The sequence below is a fragment of the Suncus etruscus genome, chromosome 17 (genome assembly GCF_024139225.1).
Source record: "Suncus etruscus isolate mSunEtr1 chromosome 17, mSunEtr1.pri.cur, whole genome shotgun sequence".
NCBI classification, from domain to species: Eukaryota; Metazoa; Chordata; class Mammalia; order Eulipotyphla; family Soricidae; genus Suncus; species Suncus etruscus.
Window position 1 is genome coordinate 10,444,320 of NC_064864.1, and position 23,952 is coordinate 10,468,271.

The window sequence follows — 23,952 nt, forward strand, 5'->3', positions numbered from 1 at the left end:
TATATTAAAAATAAATAAATAAAAATTAAAAAAAAACCTAAGGTCAGCTTCATGCAAGGCAAGTAAATGCCTTGTCTCCTACACTAAATATGTGTTCATATTTTTACTTTATATCTGAAATATGTTTATCTTTGTGTGTGTGTGTGTGTGTGTGTGTGTGTGTGTTGTTTTTGGGTTACACAAGGCAGCGCTCAGGGGTTACTCCTGGCTCTATGCTCAGAAATCGCTTTTGGCAGGTTCGGGGGACCATATGGGATGCCGGGATTCAAATCACCATCCTTCTGCATCTAAGGCAAACGCCTTACCACTGTGCTATCTCTACGGCCCCCATATGTTTATCTTTAAAGTGAAATATCAAGATGTGAAATAGCAATGAACATTCTGAATGGTTTGAAAGTATTAACTGACTGAAAACTAATAAAAAAAAAACCTATCTAATTTCTTTGGGTTTTGTGAGGGGAAGGTGAAGGCAATTTTGTCTGTGCTCAAGGCTTACTGCTTACTCCGGTTCTGCACTTCTCCAAGATCACTCCTGGCTGGCAGGAGGTGATGGGGGGTATTATATAGGGTTCTAGGGATCAAACCCAAATCAACAACAAGCAAGTGTCCTATCCACTGTACTATCTCTCTCCAGTGACCCCCCCCAAAAAAACTAGTTTCATATTATCTATTATTTTTGTATCATCTAAAATCTCTATAAAGCCATAGTTATATTTTAAATACAAAATCAATTCTCAATTTTTGTGATAGTGGAGAACTGCAATATATATATATATATATATATAATTCAAAAGAAAAAGGTTCAGAATTACCTACAATCACTTGAATGTTCATGTTTACCTGTTTTAGTTTGTTTGATTGGGGGGCTACACATGAAAGCACTCAGGGAATACACCTGGCTCTGCACTCAGACATTACTCCTGGAAGTCTTGGGGGACCATATGGGATGCCAGGGATCAAACCTGATTCAGCATCAACTGCATACAAGGTAAACCTCTACCCATTGTGCTTTCACTCTGGCCAGGAGATGACCAGACTACATTTTTAGTATCATATTGATGAAACTCACTTCACTCTCTTTTCTTTTTTTTTTTGGTTTTCATTTGTTTTATTTTATATTGAGCCACACTAGGCTATGCTCCAGGCTCACTCCTGGCTCTGTGCTCCAGGATCACTTCTGGCAGGGTTCATAAGATGGTATACATATATGTGGAGCCAAGCATCAAAACTGGTTCAGAAATATGGACGGCACACAGAATGGCCTCTGTATTATTTCTCCAGCCCCCCCCCATTTCATCCTTTATAATGAAAAGTACTTAACAGAGAAAGAATATGCAATTTATATTCAAATTCCAATTGACTCTAGAATTGAGTTAGGAATTTTAAAATGACTATAATTAATTAGATAACTCACTAATGGCAATTTCTTCCCCTGGATAATGAGTATAAAACATTTCAATATGTTGAAGATTTATTAAGAATATATTTAATAGTCCAGGAGATAAAAAGGAAAAAAAAAGATATAAAATTTAAACAGTTGCAAAATTACTCATGGAAATTCACTGTCATTTTTTGTTTGTTTGTTTTGAGTTCACACTTGACTGTGCTCAAGTTTCTCTCCAGGTAGGCTCTGGGATCAGCCCGAGTGATTTGCTAAAGGTGCCAGGAATCGAACCCACGTCAGCTGCAGACAAGGAAAGTACCTTCTCTGATATATTATTTCGTCAGTCCTCACTGTGTCATTTTATGATTGCTTAATATAGAGTCCCCTCATGTCCTTGCCACCACGTTCATAAATGAAAAAGTAACAGAATCAGAGTTTCTGCAGAAACCCCAATTCACTGAAATCAAGAAAATAAAACTCACATTCCTAACTCTAAAATAATTTACATTCCATGTGATGAGTAACTGATAAAAAAAAAAGATTAAAGGCAGTAATCTGGAATCAAATTTAAAAACCTGAGAAATCCTGCAGTTATTAGTTAATAAAATAAAAAGTTACAAGGTGTATCCAGAGCAATAGCACAGCCAGTAGGGCATTTGCCTTGCACGCAGCTAACCCAGGTTAGATCCCTGGCATTCCATATGGTCCTCGAAGGCTGACAGGAGTGATTTCTGAATGCAGAGCAAGGAGTAACCCCTAAGTGCCTCCTGGTGTAGCCCAAAAATCAAAAATAAACAAAAAAAAGTTACAGGGAGAAGGAGCAGCAAACACAAAGCTAAATAGCAAAACAAAAACAAACAAAAACAAAAAAGAGAGACCACAAAGGACAAGGCTAGGCTTACACAATCATCATTTTCCAAATTGTTTGTTGGTCTTAAATTATTTACTAATGACTACAGGCATCTTTCGGTGCAGCATACATAACCCATTATGCTGAAAATACAGTTAGATTTTAAAATAAAATTTGTGAATAAAACACAAATGTTTGGGTCATCTGAAAATATAAGGGTTCCCTCCCCTCTTCTCTCTCTCTCTCTCTCTCTCTCTCTCTCTCTCTCTCTCTCTCTCTCTCTCTCTCTCTCACTGGCTCGTGGGAGGCAAACAAATGCCCTCCAGCTATCACTTGGACCCCTTCACTTCCATTTTGGATCTTCCATCTACAGTGCTGCTATAAGACATAGCAAAGCAGGGCAGAGAGCACAGCAGTAGGGTGTTTGCCTTGAGCAAGGCCGACCCAGGAAGGACTGTGGTTCGATTCCTGGCATCCCATATGGTCCCCCAAGCCTTCCAGCAGAGATTTCTGAGCATAGATCCAGGAGTAACCCCTGATCCCGGCCAGGTGTGACCCAAAAACAAAATAATAATAAAAAAAAAAAAGATATGGCAAAGGAGGGCAAGATAAGGAAAATGCTTAGCCTAAAAAAGGCTCTGCTGTGACAGAGGAGAAGTAGTCATCAAAGGAAATCAAAGGTTCATAACATAAAAATCAGCTATCAAAGCCATGTGGGAACTGGGAACTAAACAAGAACCTTATTGTCAAATATAAAGACATCAAGAAATTATTAAATTTAGCCAGAGAGATGATAATCTGTAAACAGGGGCAAAGGTAATTTAGGGATTCTAAATTTCTTTTTTTTTAATATCTTTATTTAAACACCTTGATTACAAACATGATTGTGGTTGGGTTTTAGTCATGTAAAGAACAACCCCCTTCACCAGTGCAACATTCCCACCACCAATGTCCCAAATCTCCCTCCTCCCCACCCCACCCCACCCCCACCTGTGCTCTAGACAGGCTTTCTACTTCCCTCATTCATTCACATCTTTATGATGGTTCTCAATGTAGTTATTTCTCTAACTGCACTCATCACTCTTTGTGGAAGGCAGGCACCCTTAGGAAATGCCTTATTGGTGGCGGGGGGGGGGGGGGGAGAGGGGGCTCATGTATTCACTCACTTTTATCTGCCACCTCTCCCAGAAGAAGACAATCCAGAGACTTTTCATTAGCTTCCTCTTTGATATACACCCTTTTTTGTTTGTTTTTGGTGGGTTGTTTTTTTATTGTTTTGTTTTTTGTTTTTTTTTTGGAGGGGTAGGGAGACAGGCAACACCTGCAATGCTCAGGATTACTCCTGGCTCTGCATTTAGAAATTATTCCTAGAAGGCTCAGGGGACCACATGGAATGCTCAAGATCCAAACAGTTGCAAGGCAAAAGCCCTACCTGCTGTGTTATTGCTGGAGGTGGTGCGCATCACACCCCTTTTTGATATGTAAAGACCCATGTAAGCTAGTTTAGCACAGATAGGGATCTGCCTGTTAAGAGTTTGCCCTTCTTCCGGAATTACTCGCCCTGAATATTAAATTACTGCATGTGGAGGACAGCTAGGGCTATCAGTCCAAGAGGTTGTGAGCCCCTTATCCCAGGCTTTTCTCTCTTATGTCTGTCTTGTTTTCTTACTTCTCCTGGTGCCCAGGCTTCAGGCCTGTTCATCAGGACTGGTACCCAGCAATGGCATCCTTAAGAAGGACCTGGAGGAGTAGGAAGTATCTGCAGGTGGCTGAAATCAGTGAAGTCAAAAAACCAGAAGGATCCAGATCCAAAAAAATGGGGAACTCAAAAAAAAATTGGGGAACTCCAACAAGTGGGCAAACACAAAGGGTAGATATTCTTGAAGTTTCTTAATCAGGATAATAGTGGGACAGAGTACTTCCAAAGAAGAAGAGGACATTAAATTTAGGAGTTATGTGTGAATACATGTTAGGTAATGCCAGACTTACAGCCAGTGAATGATTCCTAAAATCACCTATTATTGTGTCTGCTTTTATAGAAACACTTCTATTATACTTAATGCCTAGAAACTTCCACTCTCTGATGAAAGGGTATATAATTAATTCTAGTTACAGCCATCTCCCTATCTACTTCTATATGAGAAGTACTGAGATACACGGAAGATGAATTAATGTTAATTTTCCCTGATAAACAATAATTTTGTGTAGTATCCATGATCAAAACCACAAACATTCTCATCTCTGACAACTTACCTTTCTTCGACTTGGCGCCGATCTTCAGCTTCGATGGCCAAGCAATCTGTGTATTTGTTTCCTCCATGATCTGTTAGAAAAATCGAGAGAGGAAAAATAAATTGATTCAATTAAGAACTTGCATTTGCAGATAAGACTTTTCTGATAGAAAAATATTTTCAAATATTTTATCTCAGGGTGATACAACAAATTTATCTCATTTGAAAACAAGGCCAAGAAAAACCACTTGGAGGAAGAAAATAAAAGATGTTTCTTATGGGGCTGGAAAGATAGTACAGTAGTAGGGCATTTGTTTGCCTTGCACATGGCTGACCCAGTTAGGACCAGGGTTCGATCCCCGGCATTCCATATGGTCCCCCAAGCCTGCCAAGAGAGATTTCTGAGTGCAGAGCCAGGAGTAATCCCTGAGCGTCAGCAGATGTGGCCCAAAAACAAACAAACAAAAAATATCTTCTAAAAACCTTAACCCATTATGAGCTATATTTGTAGTATATTTTTGTTTGTTTGTTTGTTTGTTTGTTTTTGTTTTTGGGTCACACCCGGTGGTGCTCAGGGGTTACTCCTGGCTGTCTGCTCAGAAATAGCTCCTGGCAGGCACAGGGGACCATATGGGACACCGGGACTCGAACCAACCACCTTTGGTCCTGGATCGGCTGCTTGCAAGGCAAACACCGCTGTGCTATCTCTCCGGGCCCTATATTTGTAGTATATTTTGTGACTCCCCTTGAAGTTACAGAATCTTCACATAGAGATAAGAAGACCCAAAAGTCCATGAGCATCTACTTAGTCCAACTTAACATCAGAACCATCAGAGATGCTTGTGCAAAAAAAAAAATTCCCCCAAACAATCGCCAATAGATTGCGACACACCAAACATGATCTTTGTAATACAAAACTATGTGGGTTAGGCCATACTAAAATGAGGCGCCTTTTTTATTTTTTTTTTCTGGTAAATGTGCTGGAGGCACATTTGTATTTCATTAAAACTGATGAAAAGCCTCTAACTACGACATCATGTCATAAGGCTACATTCCCATCTTCTTCCAGTCCCAGTCCAAAATACACCCACCACACACACACCATCACCCACTTACAAGCAGCTAACACTAGCCAGGAGATTTGAGATCCAAATGCTCTGAGGTGCAAGAACAAGTGAAGGACACAACCAGTGACTAGAGAAGGAAGTAGATGGTAAACAAGAAAAGGATGAGTCATCCCAAACTGTTTGGTTTGGGGTTTTTTGTTTTGTTTTGTGCTTTTGCTTTTTATGCTACGCCTGGCAATTCTCAGAGGTTACTCCTGGTGGTGCAGGGTCAAAGATAAATGCCCTCCTTGCTATCACTCCAGCAACCCCTCACATTTGTTTTTGGTTTTGGGGTCATACCCAGTGGTACTCAGGGGTTACTCCTGACTCTGCACTCAGAAATAGCTCCTGACTGGCTCAGGGGACCATATGGGATACTGGGATTCTAACCACCATCTGTCCTGGATCATCTGTATGCAAGACAAACACCCTACTGCTGTGCTATCTCTCTGCCCCCTCCCCATTTTTAAATAAGTTTTATTAATTTAGGTAGAGGTGAGATTTGGGGTTCATATGGGTATCAAGGCTCAAACCTAGGTGGCTATGTGCAAGGCATTAGTATATTACTCCCAGAGACAACAAAAAATGTTTATTCTTTGTTTTTCTCTATTTTATCACATGAATCATTATGAACTCTTGTCTTTTGTCACAGGAACACAAAATTCACCAAGAACAAACAATTAAATTAACAGTCCAGTTACAGCAATTGTCATTCATTAATGGCTTAAGTGGAGTAATATTTATTTTATAAATATGAATTTAGAGGGGCCAAGCAGTGGTGCAAGTAGTAGAGCGTTTGCCTTGCACACAGCTGGCCTAGGATGGACCACGGTTCAATCCCCTGGCATCCTATATGGTCCCCCAAGCCAGGAGCAATTTCTGAGTGAAGAGCCAGGAGTAACCCCTGAGAGTCACGGGGTGTGGCCCAAAAACCAAATAAAAAAATATGAATTTAGAGTTGATGAAAGTAAACATGAAGAAAATAAAAATGCATTGACACAATGATTTGTAGCTGATGGCTAGTACAAGGTAGGTTAGTTATCATGCATTGTCTCTCCTTTGATCGCCTTCATCATATTTAACAAAATTTTCAGCAAATGGTTCAGCTGTTTTGCCATCCCAGGGTAAGGTCTTATGAACCATGAACCAATATTTTAAACCTGAGGGCTGAAGCGGAACATCAGATAGGGATTTTGCTTTACCCGGGTTCAATCTACAACATTCCATATAGTCCCCCAGGCCTGCCAAAAGTAATTTCTGAGCACCTCCTGGTGCAGTTGGAAAACAGAAACAAAAACAAAAAAAATATTTTATTTTTATTTTATATTTAAATATAAAATATATTTAAAAACAAAATATATTTTATATTTATTTTAACTGCACACAGAAATTCAGATTTCTGCTGTTTTGGAAAACTTGGACAGATTCAGCACCCGAAATACACATCCTCATATGGCAACTGTTGGCTGGCAGGGAGGAACAGGAGTTCCATTGATGGGGGCAGAAGACCCAGAGTTCCAGAGTTGCCCATCCCGGGTCTCTTACACTAAGGTCTAGAGACATTTGCCATTAATGCCAGGCAGGCACTTATGATGGGACTTACACTATTCATTTTCTTTAAAGGATTTTTTCTCTACATGCTTGTTTCATGTGGGAGGGGAATCATAGATATATAGCATGGGTAAGGCCCTTTGCACAGTCGGAGGGTGGCACTAAACGTGCATAGAGTGACCCCTGGGGAACAGGAAATGACCACTGAGACTCTCTGTGTGGCCCAAGTCTATCAAAAAATAATTACATAACAAAACACAGTCTAATTGAAGACCTGAAGGTATGTCGACTGGCCCTACAGAACCTAATCCTATGCTGTCCTTGTGTTTAGAAGACTCTTTCCCTGGATAGTCTTTTTCCTCTTCATATGCATAAACTATGTAAATAAATATTATCATTCTCTCTGCCCCACCTGCCATCTGTTGCTTTTTTGCTGTTTCCTCTCCCTGACCCCCAACCGGAATGTCTTCCCACCTCAGTATTTATTTTCCAACAGATACTGGGAAATGCTCTTATTTTCTGTATTTACTGAAGGCTGCATCTTCAAAGAAAAGCAAGACCTCTATGCTAACAGAGCAAGTACAAGCAATATTTGGATAAACACATCTTCATAACTCCCTTTGACTTTCTCTATTCCTCACACAGAGGGAATTAAAATCCCAGACACTGTGAAGCCCATACTTTTAGCACCATCCTCCACTGAATATCGTGTCTTATCTTATTAATGTAATCCTGGCTCACATTTGTGGCATGTGTTTCAAGGGTGCCTTTTTCATCCCTTTCAAATGCCGTCAAAGGCAACAGAACTGCTGATCCACAGAAAGTAGAAAGGAGATGGGTGTGACAGGAATGTGGAAATAGAAGGACCTTGGGATCTCAGTGGAGGAAGTAGGAATCCTAGTCATGGGTGTAGTAATGGAATGATGTGTTTAAGGAATTGCCGGTAATGGTACTGGAAACCACAATACTTCAATGAATTTTGTTTTGTTTTGTTTTGTTTTCATCTTCTATCAGGGGAAAATAATAGCAAAGAAAGCTACCACACTAGGCTTCCATCAAAGTGACCATAGCCTCTAGCGCCATCTATTGAAACCTCTTCCCATCTAGCTAAGTTTATTTGAAATGTGTGTATATGACCACTTGAAAAGAGGCTTCAATATCTTTGCAGATTTTCTGATGTAAACATCCTCCAGGGGCAGAGGAATAGCACAGCAGGTAAGGTACTTACTTTGCATTTACTCAACCTGGGTTCAATTCTGGTTTCCAAAATGGTGTTGTTTCCCCATCACTGTCAAGAGTGATTCATGAGAATCACTGACAGATGTGGCCCCAAAACAAAAAAAATTTAAATGCACTACAAATATTTATTAAAAGCTTACTTAGGTGTCACAGGCCAGATCACATAACCAGGACCAAGACATAATTCCTAATGTTTGTGTCAAGCAAAGGAATAAGAAGAAATAATAATAATGATAATGATAATGATAATAATAATAATAATAATAATAATAATAATAAATATTTGACAGTGATCTTGATACCGGCATAGGACCAAGCTCCAGGGTCCAGGTTCAAAAATTACTTGTATCTTAAATTCCAAGTGAATCACTAATGTTCTTATTACTTTCGGGCAAGAAATACATCCTGGTCAAATCTATTAACCTATCATTTCCAGCTCTCATCTACATAAGTCTTTTTAACTCGCAGAATTTCGTCTCACAATGCAGAATTTCCTCTAAATTGCTTAATACTTGTACAGAAACAAGAAATAAAAATAAGATCTTACTGTAACAGTGTTGGCTATAGAGCATTAGGCGCTCGAGGTAAGGTGCCTGCCTTACCTGCGCTAGCCTAGGAGACGGACCGCGGTTCGATCCCCCGGCGTCCCATATGGTCCCCCAAGCCAGGAGCGACTTCTGAGCGCATAGCCAGGAGTAACCCCTGAGCGTCACCGGGTGTGGCCCAAAAACCAAAAAAAAAAAAAAAAAAAAAATAACCTATTTGCTTTTCTTCTGAATTCATTTGGCCATTTCATCCGATAAATTTTGTCAGGTACCAAATTATAATAGAAAGGCTTCCCGACTGACATATAACTTTATAAATATGCATTTACATCTAGACTATATATAAAACTTAAACAATTTTCTGAAATCATAAAACTACATTGAATTTCCTAGAAAGCTTTTTAATATATATCAACAGCTACTCCATCTAAAAGAATAAACTAGAGGAAATATCCTAGCAGCATTGGCATCAAATGCCCACAGCACACAGAATCTAAATCACACACCAGCCTAGTGTCTACACAGCCAGATGGTAAAGCACTAACTCACTTTCAACTCCCCTGCGACAACACTGCCAGTGAGGGAATGAGAGTCATCCTAGACCTGCTACCCCAAATCCTGAAACCAAAGTCCTAGAAGCAACAAATGACTACTTATTAAACTGAGACCCCATGAACTCTTTTCCCTATTAGAAAACAAAGCAACTTCATTAAGCTTTCACTTGTGATCCCCAACACCCATCACAAGTCACTGGGACTTAAGTTTCACACCCATTGGGGAGCATTGCTGGGTGGCCTTCAGAGATGTCCTTCATCTGTTCACTATTATGTCTACTTTAGTTGAGTTAAAGGCAAGTGACTCCAAACTCAGGGTCCAGCCTTTCTGTTTTTCCTTCATGTTGCAAACATTTATTTTTGGTTTTGTTGTTGAGCCATATCCGGCAACGCTCAATGTTTACTCCTGGCTCTGCACTCAGGATTCACTCCTGGTGGGCTTTGGGACCATATGGGATGCTGGGTATTGAACACATGCAAGGCAAATACCTGACCTGCTGTACTATCACTCCAGCCTCTGAAAACAATTTCTCAAATCAACATCACTTTCTCCTCTGTACAATTATAGGACCTATTTAACTGTTGTCAGGATTTGATGAGAAGGCATGCAGAAAACCCCAATCACATTCAACTTCTATGGAATGTGATGTAATATTAACTCCTGTAGAATTTTATTACAAACTGACATTTGGTCAGGAATTGCCCTAAATTCTAGAGAATACAATAGCCAAAAATGTGTCCTTTGCTCCAGTTTACAGTCTAAACAGGGAAAAAACAAGTTAACCCAACATTAAGTACCATGCACTAAGTTTCAGGAAGGGGCAGGGCAGTGAAAAATAGAAAAGGAATCTAGCCCAGTCATAGATACTCAAGAGGAAATCCTAATTCCCTGAGGAATAGAATAAGAAGATGAAGTTTCAGGCAGAAAAGTATGTGGTAAGGCCTTGAAGGAATCAGGGCAGACCTTAGAGGGTCTGTGTGTGTGAGACTCACAGCTGAGGTGTTTCAAAGTTCACCTCTCATGCCATGGACAGGGAAGGAATCTTGCATCCCTTTCACCCTGAGGCCACTAAGCACATACTTAATACAGGTTCAAAGACATGACAGGAATGAAAGCTTTCTGGTACCTACAACTGGCTATTACTGGCTCAAAGAAACGTAAATCCCTATTTACCGAATTTTCAGGAAGTAAAATTATTTTTACAAGGTGAACAATGACACTTCCCAAACCTAGAGTGTCTGAGCAACCCCAAGTCAGTAAGTACACATACAAAGAACATACTGTTAACAGGTTAACAGGTCAGCTGCCATTTGGAACAACACAATGAATCCCTCCATCATCCTGAGGAGGGGCAAGTACAGAGTGAACAGAGTGTGTGGTACAGAGATGCTGCTGCAGAAATCTCAGAATGGAAGCTGATTTCCTGGGGGAGAGAGAGAGAGAGAGAGAGAGAGAGAGAGAGAGAGAGAGAGAGAGAGAGAGAGAGAGAGAGAGAGAGAGAGAGAGAAAGAGAGAGAGAGAGAGGAGAGAGAGAGAGACTGAAGGCAGGCATCTGGGAGAGGAGGGATTAAGGATGAAGGGTTCAAGGGTGAAAAGGCAGCAAGTAGATCACTAAGCAGGCCAGAAGTTGTTTAGTTAGCAAGTTACACTTTAAAAAGTGTCCTAGGAGGTCATCAAGGAAGGATTTATGGGGTCTGAAAAAGGTAATGCAGGAAACTGTGGCTAAAATCACAAAGCCACCAACCTTCTGAGGAGAAAATTACTATCTTGCATCTCAAAAAATAAATATTTCTAAAATGAGTTCCATACAGGGTTGTTTATTTTTGCAAGCTTATAATAGTTTCTGCTTCCACCTTCGTAAATCAAAAGTCCAAGAACTTCTGATTATGAATCTTTTTCTATAAACAGTAAAGCATGTCCCAAATGTTTTTTAAAAATCTTGTTCCAAGTCATGTTTTTCCATGCTACAGGTGAATGATGGAGCAGCTGAAGGTTCAAGGCTGGATTTTTTTCCCAGAAGGCGCCAAAAAGAAAAACAAAATCCCAAAAGTTTTCAGGTAAGTCTGATATCCTATGCCCCAAAATGCAAAAATTGTGGCATAAGCACTTTGCTTACATCAAAAGAAGACAAATCTTGAAACAAAATCATAAGGTGGACACAGTGCTTTGAGAGTCACTAAGTATGTGGGATGATGAGGAGACAGTTCTGTGAGTCCAAGGTCAACTCTAATAGTTTTACCCCAGGAGTCGACTCACAATAATTGCAAACACTGACAGGGATATCTTCTATAAACAATTTACAATACACAACACCCACAACTGAGTAACCGTATTTTTTGCTCTATCAGACGCACCTGACCATAGGACACAGAGTTTTTAGATGAGGAAAAGAAAAAAGAAAAAAAATAGTCTAAAGCAAATGGTGTACTAAAATATTTAATGAAATATAACAATAATATTTCAACCATATTAAGTGAGCGGCAGTCAATGTGACATTAAGAATCATTAGGACCGCCATTAACAAATGAAGAGAGTTTAAGTCTCAAGTACTCTTTTAGTTTTCTGGGAACCTCAAGAACTCATGAACCATTTGCTCCATAAGATGCTCCATAAGATATTTCCCCCTTGGGGAGGGGTGCATCTTATGGTACGAAAAATATGGTAAATCCTACAAAATCTGAAAAGAGATTACCTCCAAGAATAAAATACTGGGGCCGGGCGGTGGCGCTGGAGGTAAGGTGCCTGCCTTGCCTGCGCTAGCCTAGGACGGACCGCGGTTCGATCCCCCGGCGTCCCATATGGTCCCCCCAAGAAGCCAGGAGCAACTTCTGAGCGCATAGCCAGGAGTAACCCCTGAGCGTCACAGGGTGTGGCCCAAAAACCAAAAAAAAAAAAAAAAAAGAATAAAATACTAAATATGCCTCCATTCTTCTGTTAGGCTGTTGTGCAGATGTTCAGTTAACATTCAAGAATTAAGCTGACTCAAACCTCTCTGACCCACTCCAAATAAGAGGGGAATGCCCAGAGTTGCATGAAATTTGAACTTGACTTTGAGAGACAAGCTTAAAATGACTAGTGTGGCCCTGTGGAAGTAAAACCATAAATACCAATATGTCAGTTCAATGCTGAAATGCCGAGATATGCAAAGCCACAAAACCTTTGAGTACAAAATCACTATCTTCTGTCTTAGGAGAAAAAAAAAAAAATCTCCAACAAACTTCAGTTCGGTTTTTTAAAGATATTACAAGATATTTGACCTAAAATCCACTTTGCATTACATGAATGCATTTTAGTAGTTTATATTAGGAACATGCATTTTATAGTTCATCTATTATATTTTCATAGTGAAAATTTTGAAAAAGCACTCTATGAATATGTCAAGTTTTTTCACTCCTATTTGCCTTTCATAAACGAGGAGTAGTATACCCTTATTAAAAACTGATAAGTAATGTTTCTTTCATGTTAAAAAGTGAGCCAATAGGAGAACTAGAGATATAGTATAGGTAGATAGATATTTTATAGGTAGTTGACCTGGTTTCAATCCCTGGCATCCCACATGGTCCTCTGAGACCACCAAGAATGATTCCAGAGTGCAGAGCCAGGAGTACCCCCTGAGCATTGTCAGGTGTGGCCCCAAAACAAAAACAAAAAGTTACTCAAACATGCAATTACATAGAATTTCACTTTTCTGTTCTAAATTTGGGAGTAAAAGGAGGAAAGAAAAGGAGTTGGGAAGGGAAGGTGATATTTTACACAGGATGAAATTTGGAATTGCTTTCATGCGAGAAAGTTATCTCATTGAAAAAGATGCATCACAGTTTTACATTGGAACATTTTAATAATTTTTCAAAATTAGAAGCAAGAAAAATCTAATCAAAATTTGCATATATTTATATCCAAGACAACAAGAATTTCCATTCACATTATTAAATGTCTAAGTCATCGATTTTTTCATCTCCAAGGAATTCCAGATTAGCACTTTCTGTAGAAAGAAAATATGTCTATCCAATTCACTCTACTACTACACATTCTGCAAGTTTGTAGTAATTATAGGATAATATCTTACAGATGAAGAAATCTTTTGCCAAACCAACAATATTCTACTAATGTGCTTATTTCACCAAATTCTTCAAACCAGACAAAGTTTAAAAATCCACAGGTAAGTAATCAACATCTCAGATCAACCAAGACAAGCCAGTTTATGCTGACTTGACTTGAAATACTTATTCTTGGATCAGAAAAAGATCACTGAACTCTCTTAACTTGGCATCTATACTAAACTATTGAAAATTAATCATTCAAAATGACTGCCAGCTGGAAGCCAGCTGGAGCCTGCTTCCCCCCAAACACCAACTCTTTTGGGCTCAAGTTAACTTGTAAGAATCTATAGAGAAACAAGGGGTATCCTCATGGAAGTGGCTGTTTAAAACACTGAAAAGGGGAAGGGAGAGTTGTGAACTTTTCACATGAGGGGGTGTCTAAACCTAGGGGTGTCTGTTTTGCTCAGACACCAGAGAAGGACTTGATTACATTTCATTTTGAGTTCAAGAAATGGACTTTAATGATTCACTGATTCATCTTCACCAAGTCCATACATTTTGCCTAATATTTTGCCCACATACTACTTAAAAGTTAGTACCTTGCATATCAGATACATGAGATCTTTTACAAAGAAGGAAATTTTGTAAAGGGCTCAAAGACATCAAGTAGCAGAGAGGTATGTGTCAAAGTCCAATTGAAGTCTCATGACTTCAAACCAAGGGCTTTCACTGCCTCACTAAAGCAACAGAAGAAAGGCCTTACAGAACAATGGTCTAGGAAATTCACTCTCCCAAAACTCTGCTATGAAAACTGAGGTACTGCAGAATGACTGCTCCTCACCTTTCTAAGCAATGAGACAATGACCCAGAGGTCTACAGAAGTACTTCCACCCCCAGAGAAAAAGAAAATAGTGTGGGGTGTATTTTATTTATCACAGTAACACAAAGGGCCACACTGGCATGCAGAGTCCAGGGCTGTAGATGTACATCTTTGAGAAAAAGGCAAAGTCTATCGTCCACACAAGGCCAGGGAAATAGTTCACTTGTAGGAGCCCCAGATTTAACCCGAGCAACATAAAGTCATGAACATACATACACAGAGTATCATGAAATCTCTCTCACACACATACAAACACACACACATACATACACACACATACAACACACCAGCAGTTACAGAAGCAGCTCCTGAGTATACAAGCTACAAGAAGCCAAACCACCATTGGGTATAATCTCTTCTCAAAAATAGATGCCTCCAAATAAAATGATGCTCAAAAGATGCTCATTAGATGCACATAAATAGAATTATAGTAAAGAAGGTAGGATATTTGCCTTACATACGGCCCAGCCCAGGCTCAATTCCTAGTGTTCTATATGGTCTTCCAATCCTTCCAGGGGTAATTCCATGCACAGCCAGGAGTAATAATCCTTGAGCATAACCAGGTATGAGCAAAACAAAAAACAAACAAACAAAAAAAAACAGCCTATAAATAAAATCTTTCCATATACACTATTTTTAGTCAACACAGTTTAACCACTATCAGCCCCCATCAACCAAAGTCTACATTCTACTACCTCAGATGTTAAGTTAAATTCAACAACTTCTATGGCCAGTTCTTCATTACCCAAATCACTATGCATGTTTTTCTTGTCAATAACGAATCGTTTCTTAAAAATTTATTGGTGATTTTTCAGTGTGCATCTGCCATAGTCCAAACATGAACAATAAATGTGCTAATTCCTTGTCTCCTAGGGATAAAAAGCAAGTGACACTTTAAAACAGATTAAAGAAGACACCACCCCCAGAGAGGACAGTAAAGGGAGGGAGGGAGGGAGGGAGGGAAGGAGGGAGGGAAGGGAGGGAGGGAGGGAGCGGGGGAGGGGGGGGAGGGAAGGGGATGGGAGGGGAGGGAAGGGGAGGGGAGGGGAGGGAGGGAGGGAGGGAGGGAGGGAGGAAGGAAGGAAGGAAGGAAGGAAGGAAGGAAGGAAGGAAGGAAGGAAGGAAGGAAGGAAGGAAGGAAGGAAGGAAGGAAGGAAGGAAGGAAGGAAGGAAGGAAGGAAGGAAGGAAGGAAGGAAGGAAGGAAGGAAGGAAGGAAGGAATCTAGAATCAAGCATCAATATATTCCCCTGGCTTCCTGTGGATACTGCTGCTGTGTGAGAATAGATAAGCAGCCAGGAAAAGTTAGCAAAGACAAACTTGACACAACTAAAGGCAATTTGTACAAAAGTAATTTAGATACCCAACAGGATGTAATATTGGGGTGAAATCTCATATACAAAATGTTTACAACCTTGAAATAACAAAGGATGAAATAGTAACATCTGGAACAGGATATAGAGGGGGGACACTGCCAGGTCCTGGTACTGCAAAACTGAGTCCATAAGGCTGCACCACCAGACAAGGTATCATGGGGAGAGGCCTTGAGACCCCATGAACCGCTGGAAAAGTCTGAACAGAAGTGAAGAAGTAATACTAGAATCTAGGGCTAAAACAATAGTATGGCAGGGAGGGGGCTTGCCTTGCAGGCGCTGACCTGGGTTCAATCCCCAGCATCTCAGAGCATCCCTGAGCACCACCAGGAGTGATCCCTGAGCACAGAGTCAAGAGTAAGTCCAGAGTACTATCAGGTGTATCCCCAAAAGCTGTTGGGGTGGAGAAATACTGGAATGTGCTCCAGACTTGAGAACATGACAATTCAGAGGTTCAGATAAGATGTTCCCTCTCTTCACACTCTTAAGTCACACAACAAAAAGCTCAGCACTGTTTCCACTCTCCTGGACAAGATGAGTTTTTTGGTTGTTTTTTTTTTTTGGGGGGGGGGGTGTGATGAGAATGGAGCATGGCAAAGGTATTTTAGGTCACTCCTGGTAGTGCTAAAAGGGGACTGACCCATATGGTGCTGCGAATCAAACCAGGATCAACAGGATGCAAGGCAAGCACTTTAGGCCCTGTACTCGCTGTTGATAAGTTGTTACAAATAAAGTTTTATAGAGAGGGCCAGAGTGAAGGCAGGTGGGTAGGGCACCTGCCTTACAAGTACAGACCTGGGGAGTTGGAACCCTGGCACTACCTATTGCTCGCTGAACACACCAGGAGTGATCATCAAGCTCAGAGCCAGGAGTAAACCCTGAGAATGGCCAGGCATGCCTCCCCAAATTTAAAAAGTAATTCAGAGTGTGTGAAGCAATAATATGAAGGGAAAATATGGAGGCAGCAATTACACAAAAGTTTATGACCACAGACCAGTACAGAGGCAGAAACTTCCATCTACAATGATTCCTGTGAGACAATAAGGAATTTGTAAACATTTGTATAAATGAATATGTAATAGATACAACAGAACTGTAAATCGCTGATAAGATTCATTCTCCTTTATAATAGAGGGAAAGAAATCCTCCATTTAAGGACCAAAGAAGGCACTTATCTTCCATGGGGCAGGCCCGGGTTTGATCCCAGTGACAGAGACAATGGGAGAACAATGCAGGACAAGGCTAGGGACATGGTCCTAAGCCAAAGAATGGCCAATACAGAATGCCCTGATGATGGGACAATGGGCCTGAATGGTACTTAATAATCTGCTAAGTACAGAATGTGATCACCAGATCACCACCATATCGTGATCATCTCAGCATCCTCTCCCCTGTTTGTAACATCCCACATTTTTTTTGTTTGTTTGTTTTTGTCCTGGGGCCACACCCAGTGGCGCTCAGGGGTTACTCCTGGCTATGTGCTCAGAAATCACTCCTGACTTGGGGGACCATATGGGATACTGGGGGATCGAACTGCGGTCCGTCCTAGGTTAGCACATGCAAAGCAAATCACAACCACTTGTGTCGCTGCAACGGCACCTAAAGACTCACATTCTTAGAATATAAGAAATGCCCCCCCCCCTTTGTTAGAAAGGTATAAATTAAAAGAAGAGTTTCCATCTTTTTCCAAAATCCATCCTGTAACATGGGAGCTTCCTTGTATTCCTTTCTTCTTCTCCTTCTCCATCCTACAAGTCATATACAGAATTCAGCCATCTGCTCTGATCCTTTCCTTTTTCAATCTTGACTGCTTAGGGACAAGAAACTAAGCCTCTGTGCCTGCTACAGCACCAAAGCAAATGGTCTTCTAAGCTGTGCCAGGAGTAAATGCAGAGCCAGGAGTAAGCCCTCTTCAAACAGGTCCCTTCCAAAAACAATTCCAGTCAAATGTCTTTTGAAGTGGAAGGGTAATAAGTGCATTTACTAACAAGCTAGGCCAAATATGAGCTGTGGAAAATGGAAAGTCTACAGTAGTCTGTCATCTGTGCTCCAGTCTCTGGCTGGCACAGGTTCAGTGAGGTCACACCTAACATTTATTTGGGGGGGATGGAGTTTACAGGGGAGATTTTGTTGCCACCCAAAACCTATGCTCAGCATTTACTCCTGGTGTTGAGCTCAGGACTCACTCCTGGCAGGCTTAGGGGACTATATGGGATCAAACCTGGGTCATCCCTGCAAAGCACAGTATCATTACAGTAGTATCATTACAGTCCCAAATTTACAATTTTCAGAGGCAAGTCTACTGGACAGAAAGAGACAGCTTTCCAGGCCACACAGACCTCAGATTCTGTCTCTACAACTGCCAAGGCCCCCAAGCACCAACAGGAATTAGCCTCAATCACAGAGCCAGGAGTCCCATGGGTTACCCCAAAACAAAGATGACTCTGATTTTTGCATTACATTTCTTGGACTCTATATATTGAGACGTACTTTAATTGTATAAACACCATAGCGGTATGTGTTTAAGACCTTGTCACCTTCCCTTGGCAATGGCTTCTCCAGTGAACCCCATTCCACACTAGAGCGGCAAATAATCCTCAGAAACCTACTGACTCCACCCTCCAGTTGTGTGTCCAGAATCTGAAACCATCTTTCATCCACCTGTGAGAATTTCTAGTTTCACAGCGGATGGAAAAAAAATCTGCTCCTAGATTTTTCTCCTTTAAGTCTTAAGCTGCAATATAAACATTCCTTAACCCAAAAATCTACCCACAATTATTCTAGATTTCTTGTGTTAGATATCTTGCAGGCAGACTGGGGTTTGGAGGGGATGTGTTTCGGGTAAATAATAAAACAAGAAAATGCCCAGACCTGAAGTAACTACAATGACTGAGAAACACTTCTCTTTGAGCTGCAAATCCTAAGCACTTCAGAGATGGAGAAGCACGCTTGTATACCACCTATACACCAGCAAACTATTTGCTTGCTTTATGTATTAAAATGAAGAACAAAAAATAGCTAGAGAGAGACTCACTGGGCTAGAGCGCATGTTTTCTGAACGCAGAAGGCCTGGTCTCCAAACAAGATTACCGCATTATCTCCTGAGCATTACAAGAAGCAAGCCCAGAGCATCAGTATTCTGAGAGTAGCCCAGGGCAACAGAAGATGTGGCCCCAAAAGAAAAAGAATGGGAAACCCAAAGAGTGAATTGTATATCACTTCTTCCAACATCAGGAAATCCTCTGCTCAATAAACTTATTATCTATCTCTCATAGGAAGAAGGAATACATCACTTTCTAGGTCAGCATCTGACTTTGGTTCTAACTGGTTAATTGGGAAGCTCAAGGCTAAACGCAGATGTGAAACAGAGACAATAAGACTACTGCAAGATCATATGTAAATCTCTTGCATATGGTAGACATGCAAAGATCACTAAGGGCTTGTTTGTTTGTTTGTTTGTTTTACTTTGTGTACATTCTGACAATCACTTCTTCCAAGAGTGTGTCAGGAAAAAAAATTACCTTGCTAGACTTAGTAAAGCATGGGATTGACTATGTATTCTACATTATGTTTCTCTAAAAATATTCTTAAATTTCTCTGATACAAAATGAAAATATGGGGCCCCTAATAGATTATGATTGACATTCAAAAAACTATTTCCAGAGGTCAGAGAGGTAGCACGGTGGTAGGGCGTTTGTCTTGCATGCTGTCAACCAGGGACAGACCTAGATTCAATCTCTGGCATACTAAATGGTCCTCCAAGGCTGCCAGGAGCGATTTCTGAGCTCAGAGCTAGGAGCAATCCCTGAGTGCCAAAACGTATGGCCCAAAACAGACCAACAAAAAAAACTTATTTCCAGGGCTGGAGTGGTGGCCCGGTAGTAAGGTGTTTGCCTTGCACTTGACTGACCTAGGACAGATTGTGGTTCAATCCCACAGAGTCCCTTATGTCCCCCCAAGCCAGGAGCGATTTCTGAGTGCAGAGCCAGGAGTAACCCCTGAGCATCAAGGTATGGCCCAAAAAGCAGGGGAAAAAACTTATTTCCAAACAGAACTTGGTCAATTATGAAAACTTTCAAAGATGCTATCTGGAAACTTAAATGCACAACAGTATCACAAGGGAGACATGGAATGGACAAACACACAGATGTAATAAGATTTCAGTAGTCAGCAACAAAGCGAACAAGATTCAGGAATATTTCCAACATTCATCTGATTCTTATTTAGGTTCCTAAATAGTCTTTATCCATTGTGAATTGTTCTTAATGAAAAAGGAAACTCTATAATTAAAATAAAAAACTATCAAAAAAATAAATAAATAAAAAACTATCAAAATTTCCAAATCATCAAGAAGATTCCCAATACATTTTCTATTACAATCTTCTGTTTACTAATGATAAGATGGCATACAATTGTCTGCATTAACAAATGTGAGGTGGCACAGAGGTAGGGCGTTCGCCTTGCATACAGCTGACCTAAGACGAACTGCAGTTCGATTCCAAAGTGTCCTATATGGTCCCCCAAGCCAGAAGCGAATTCTGAGCACATTAGCCAAGAGGAATCCCTGAGCACCAGCAGGTTTGCTCCCCCACCCCCCCCAAAAAAAAAAAAATAACTAAATAAGTAAAATAGAAATATAAATAAAATCAAGGTACACTATAGTTAAAAGCACTAAAATCAATTGGGAGAAGTAGCAGGATGGGTCAAAGTGACCAAGATTCTGGCTTAGACATGAGAATGGGTAGTGGATAAACCACTGAAAGGGAAGAAAAGAAGAACAAGCAAAACTGAAAATAAGAAAACAAGAGCTGCATCTGAAACAGGCTACATTTTCATGTGCAGCCCTGAAGACCCCAATACTGTCAGAATAACCCAATTTATGCCCTAAGCTGAGGGCCTGAGCAGCACTTTTCAGGGGACTTGCTTTGAACCAATACCCTGACTGGCCCAAGAAGCACTGGGAGGGGACTCCTCAGCTCTCTTGTGTAATGCTTGGGAGGGAGATGAGAGAGAGAAAAGCAAACTTTAAGCTTTCAGCTTGTATTGAAATTTAAAAACTATATATAGCCTAGTCCTTATGAATTCAGACATTTGAGGAATAAAAAAGAGCTCAAGGGTTAAGACACTTGCCTGGCATTCAGATCCCCAGCACCACATATAGTTCTCTGAGCACTGCTGAATATTGTTTTATAACCCAACAAAAATGAATTCTAATGTTTGGACTTTGGATAGAATACTATGCTAACAGTATGAAAGAATAGTATGCTAAAATAATAAAAAACAGGAGGTGAAGACAATGATGAAGACATAGAAGACAAATTGAGTTCTTCAAAAAAAAAATCTAAGACTACTGAGAAATTGGATAAGACAAGGTGTCCTTGGTTAGAAGTAACTAGGTGTGTAATCACTGATCCCCGGCACCTTATAAAGTTACCTGGGAATTACCAGGAGTGGCCCCTGAGCATAGAGCCAAGAGTACTCCATAAGCATAGCCAAAAGTTAGCTCTGATCACATCTAGTTGTGGCTCCAAACAAGCAAAATACCAGGTGTACTAAGAATGGTTACTGGTACATCCAATATGGAAAGTAGTACATAAAAATTTATCAAATATATCTACCATATGTTACTATTTTGGTCCCTAGATATCTACCCAAAGAACTTAAAACACTAATTCTCATTATTCCAATAGTCAAGTTATGGAAAACAACTCAAGTGACTAATATTAGACAAATGGGTAAAGAAGACAGTTGAACGTTACTAAGCTATAGAAAAAGATATTCAGCCTTTTGCTGCAACATGGATGAAACTTGAGATCATACAAAGCAGAATAACAAGACATATGATCTCACTTGCATGTGAGTTACAGAGATGCAAGGGGGGGCCAAAGAACAAACAAACCTTAAGATTCTGACCACAGAGCTTCAGTTACAGAAGCCAAAGAGGACTGTGGTAGAGTCTACTGCTGCCTTGATGTTGGGTGTGGTTGAGAACATATATTAAGAAGAGTGAAACTGGACTCCTAAAATAAATATATAGATGGGCATAAAAACATTACCTCAACTTAAAAATAAATGTTCAAGCGTGGGAAAAACTTTAAATTGAAAGGAAGAAACTATCCCTTGAATTTTCAAACACTGAGATCATGATCAACCTCGACATGTCCATTTATGTGGAAGGGTGTGTGCAGGAGAGAGCTGAGAAAAAAAGGGACAGTAGATCATGAGTGCAAATTCAAGCACAGGAATGAATCAAGATGCTGAGTGAAAGAAGTCAGAGGGAGAGAGATAGATGCAGACTAGTCTCACTTATCTATGGGTTTTAAGAAAAATAAAAGACATTCTTGCAATAATTTTCAGAGACCAAAGAGAGGAGGGCTGGAAGGTCCAGCTCACTACATGAAGCTCAATACAGAAAGTGTTGAGTGCAGTTAGAGAAACAACTACATTGAGAACTAGCATAACAATGTGAATGAATGAGGGAAGTAGAAAGTACAGGTGGGGATGGGGTGGGGAGGAGGGAGATTTAGGATATTGGTGATGGGAATGTTGCACTGGTGAAGGGGAGTGTTCTTTACATGACTGAAACCCAAACACAATCATGTTAGTAATCAAGGTGTTTAAATAAAGATAATAATTTAAAAAAAAAGTGCACAAGGCAGGATGTTTTGTCTTGCACATAGCTTATTTGGGTTAGATCTCCTGTACCACATACAATCCTGCCCTCCCAAATATACACCTCAAGCAAAAACAGGAGTGATGCCTGATTATTAGGTATGGCCAAATATGGGGTTGTGGAGAGGGAAAGATTTTAACAAGAAACAAAAAAGTCAGCGTTTGTAAACAAATGTGACATTGGGGAAGTAAGGCAGCATAAATAGGCTACATCAATATTCATTTTCTCCCCAGATAAGACCCCAATTATAGTTGAGTTCATGATGATGATAAATACATTTTGTACTCTTTGAAGATAGGTCCCACCATGAAACTTTTCCAGGGATGTGTGATCAGATTCTAGGTCTCGTCACCCAACCGTTAAATATGCTTTGCATGCTGCTGTCTGAACTGTGATTTCTAGAGTTTAACTCTGATTGTAAAGACACAAACTTGCTAATATAATGGCAAGAGAGAAACCCAAAAGCACTTATCAAGAAAGTCTTACACTATATAGAAGTATACATGAAAAAAAGAAGTGTGGATATATAGAAGGCATACATATAGAAGAAAAACTAGTTTTCAATTTATGTAATATTCTAGAATAAACAAAAACTACTACTCGGTGGTTTAAAAAAAACAGAGCAATCACAACAGATAAAGGTTAAATGTTTGATGGAACTTGAAGGGGGTAGAAAAAAACATTTTCAGGTGATGAGAGCTATGTTGGTAAGAATCTGAATTACATTGGGTGAAGAAAAGTTAAAATATGTAAAACACTAATTTAAATAACAGCAAAAGCACCACCAACAAGTAACAAATGCTAGTTACTGGTTTCATGCTGATGGGTTGAACTATACCATGCATCCTTTTAGAATGCAACAAAAATAAAGTGGACAGATGACTATTTAATGGGGCCAAAGCCTTAGTACAGCAATTAGAAAACTTACCCGGCACATGAAATATCTGGATTCAATCTGGTTCTACAAGCACAGCCAGGAGTGAACTCTGAGTTCAGACCAGGAATAAGACCTGACAACAGCCAGGTGGTCCAAAAACAAAACATAAATAATTTCTATTTAGCAACCATTTTCATAAAATTGTCCTGTTTCATTATTGTAGCCTCTTGAGAGGTGCTCAGGAGGTATATGGCCCTGCAGTTCTAATATAAGACTTGAAGGATATGGGGCCAGAGCAATAGGACAGCAGATAAGCCACTTATCTTGCACACAGTCAACCCAAGTTGGATCCCCAGTGTCCCATATGATCCCCTGAGCCTGCTAGGAGTGATTCCTTTGTGCAGAGCCAGGAGTAACCCCTGAGCATCACCTGGTGTAATTCAAAACAAAGAGTTGGAGGATGCAATGCTGCTCAGGCCCTACTGTGCTGATACATGAACCCCCTGCAATACTATGGGGCCTCCAGGTCTGCACCATGATGCTCCTTGTGATACAAGGAGTCAAATGTGCTATAGCATTGCCAGGCCCTGCCAGGATTTTGTTCAAGGTAATCCCTAGACATTTTGTAAAATTTAAAAACTATAAAAAAA

General features: G+C 40.2%; 1 protein-coding gene across 1 annotated transcript in view; it reads right to left on the reverse strand.

Annotated features, from left to right (window-relative positions):
* The window catches only part of BICC1 (BicC family RNA binding protein 1), a 309,226-nt gene that overhangs the window by 142,893 nt on the left and 142,381 nt on the right, over nt 1-23,952 (reverse strand). The window contains exon 3 of the mRNA XM_049790533.1: nt 4,488-4,557. Coding sequence (XP_049646490.1) covers nt 4,488-4,557 — 70 coding nt within the window. The remainder of the gene's footprint in view (nt 1-4,487; nt 4,558-23,952) is intronic.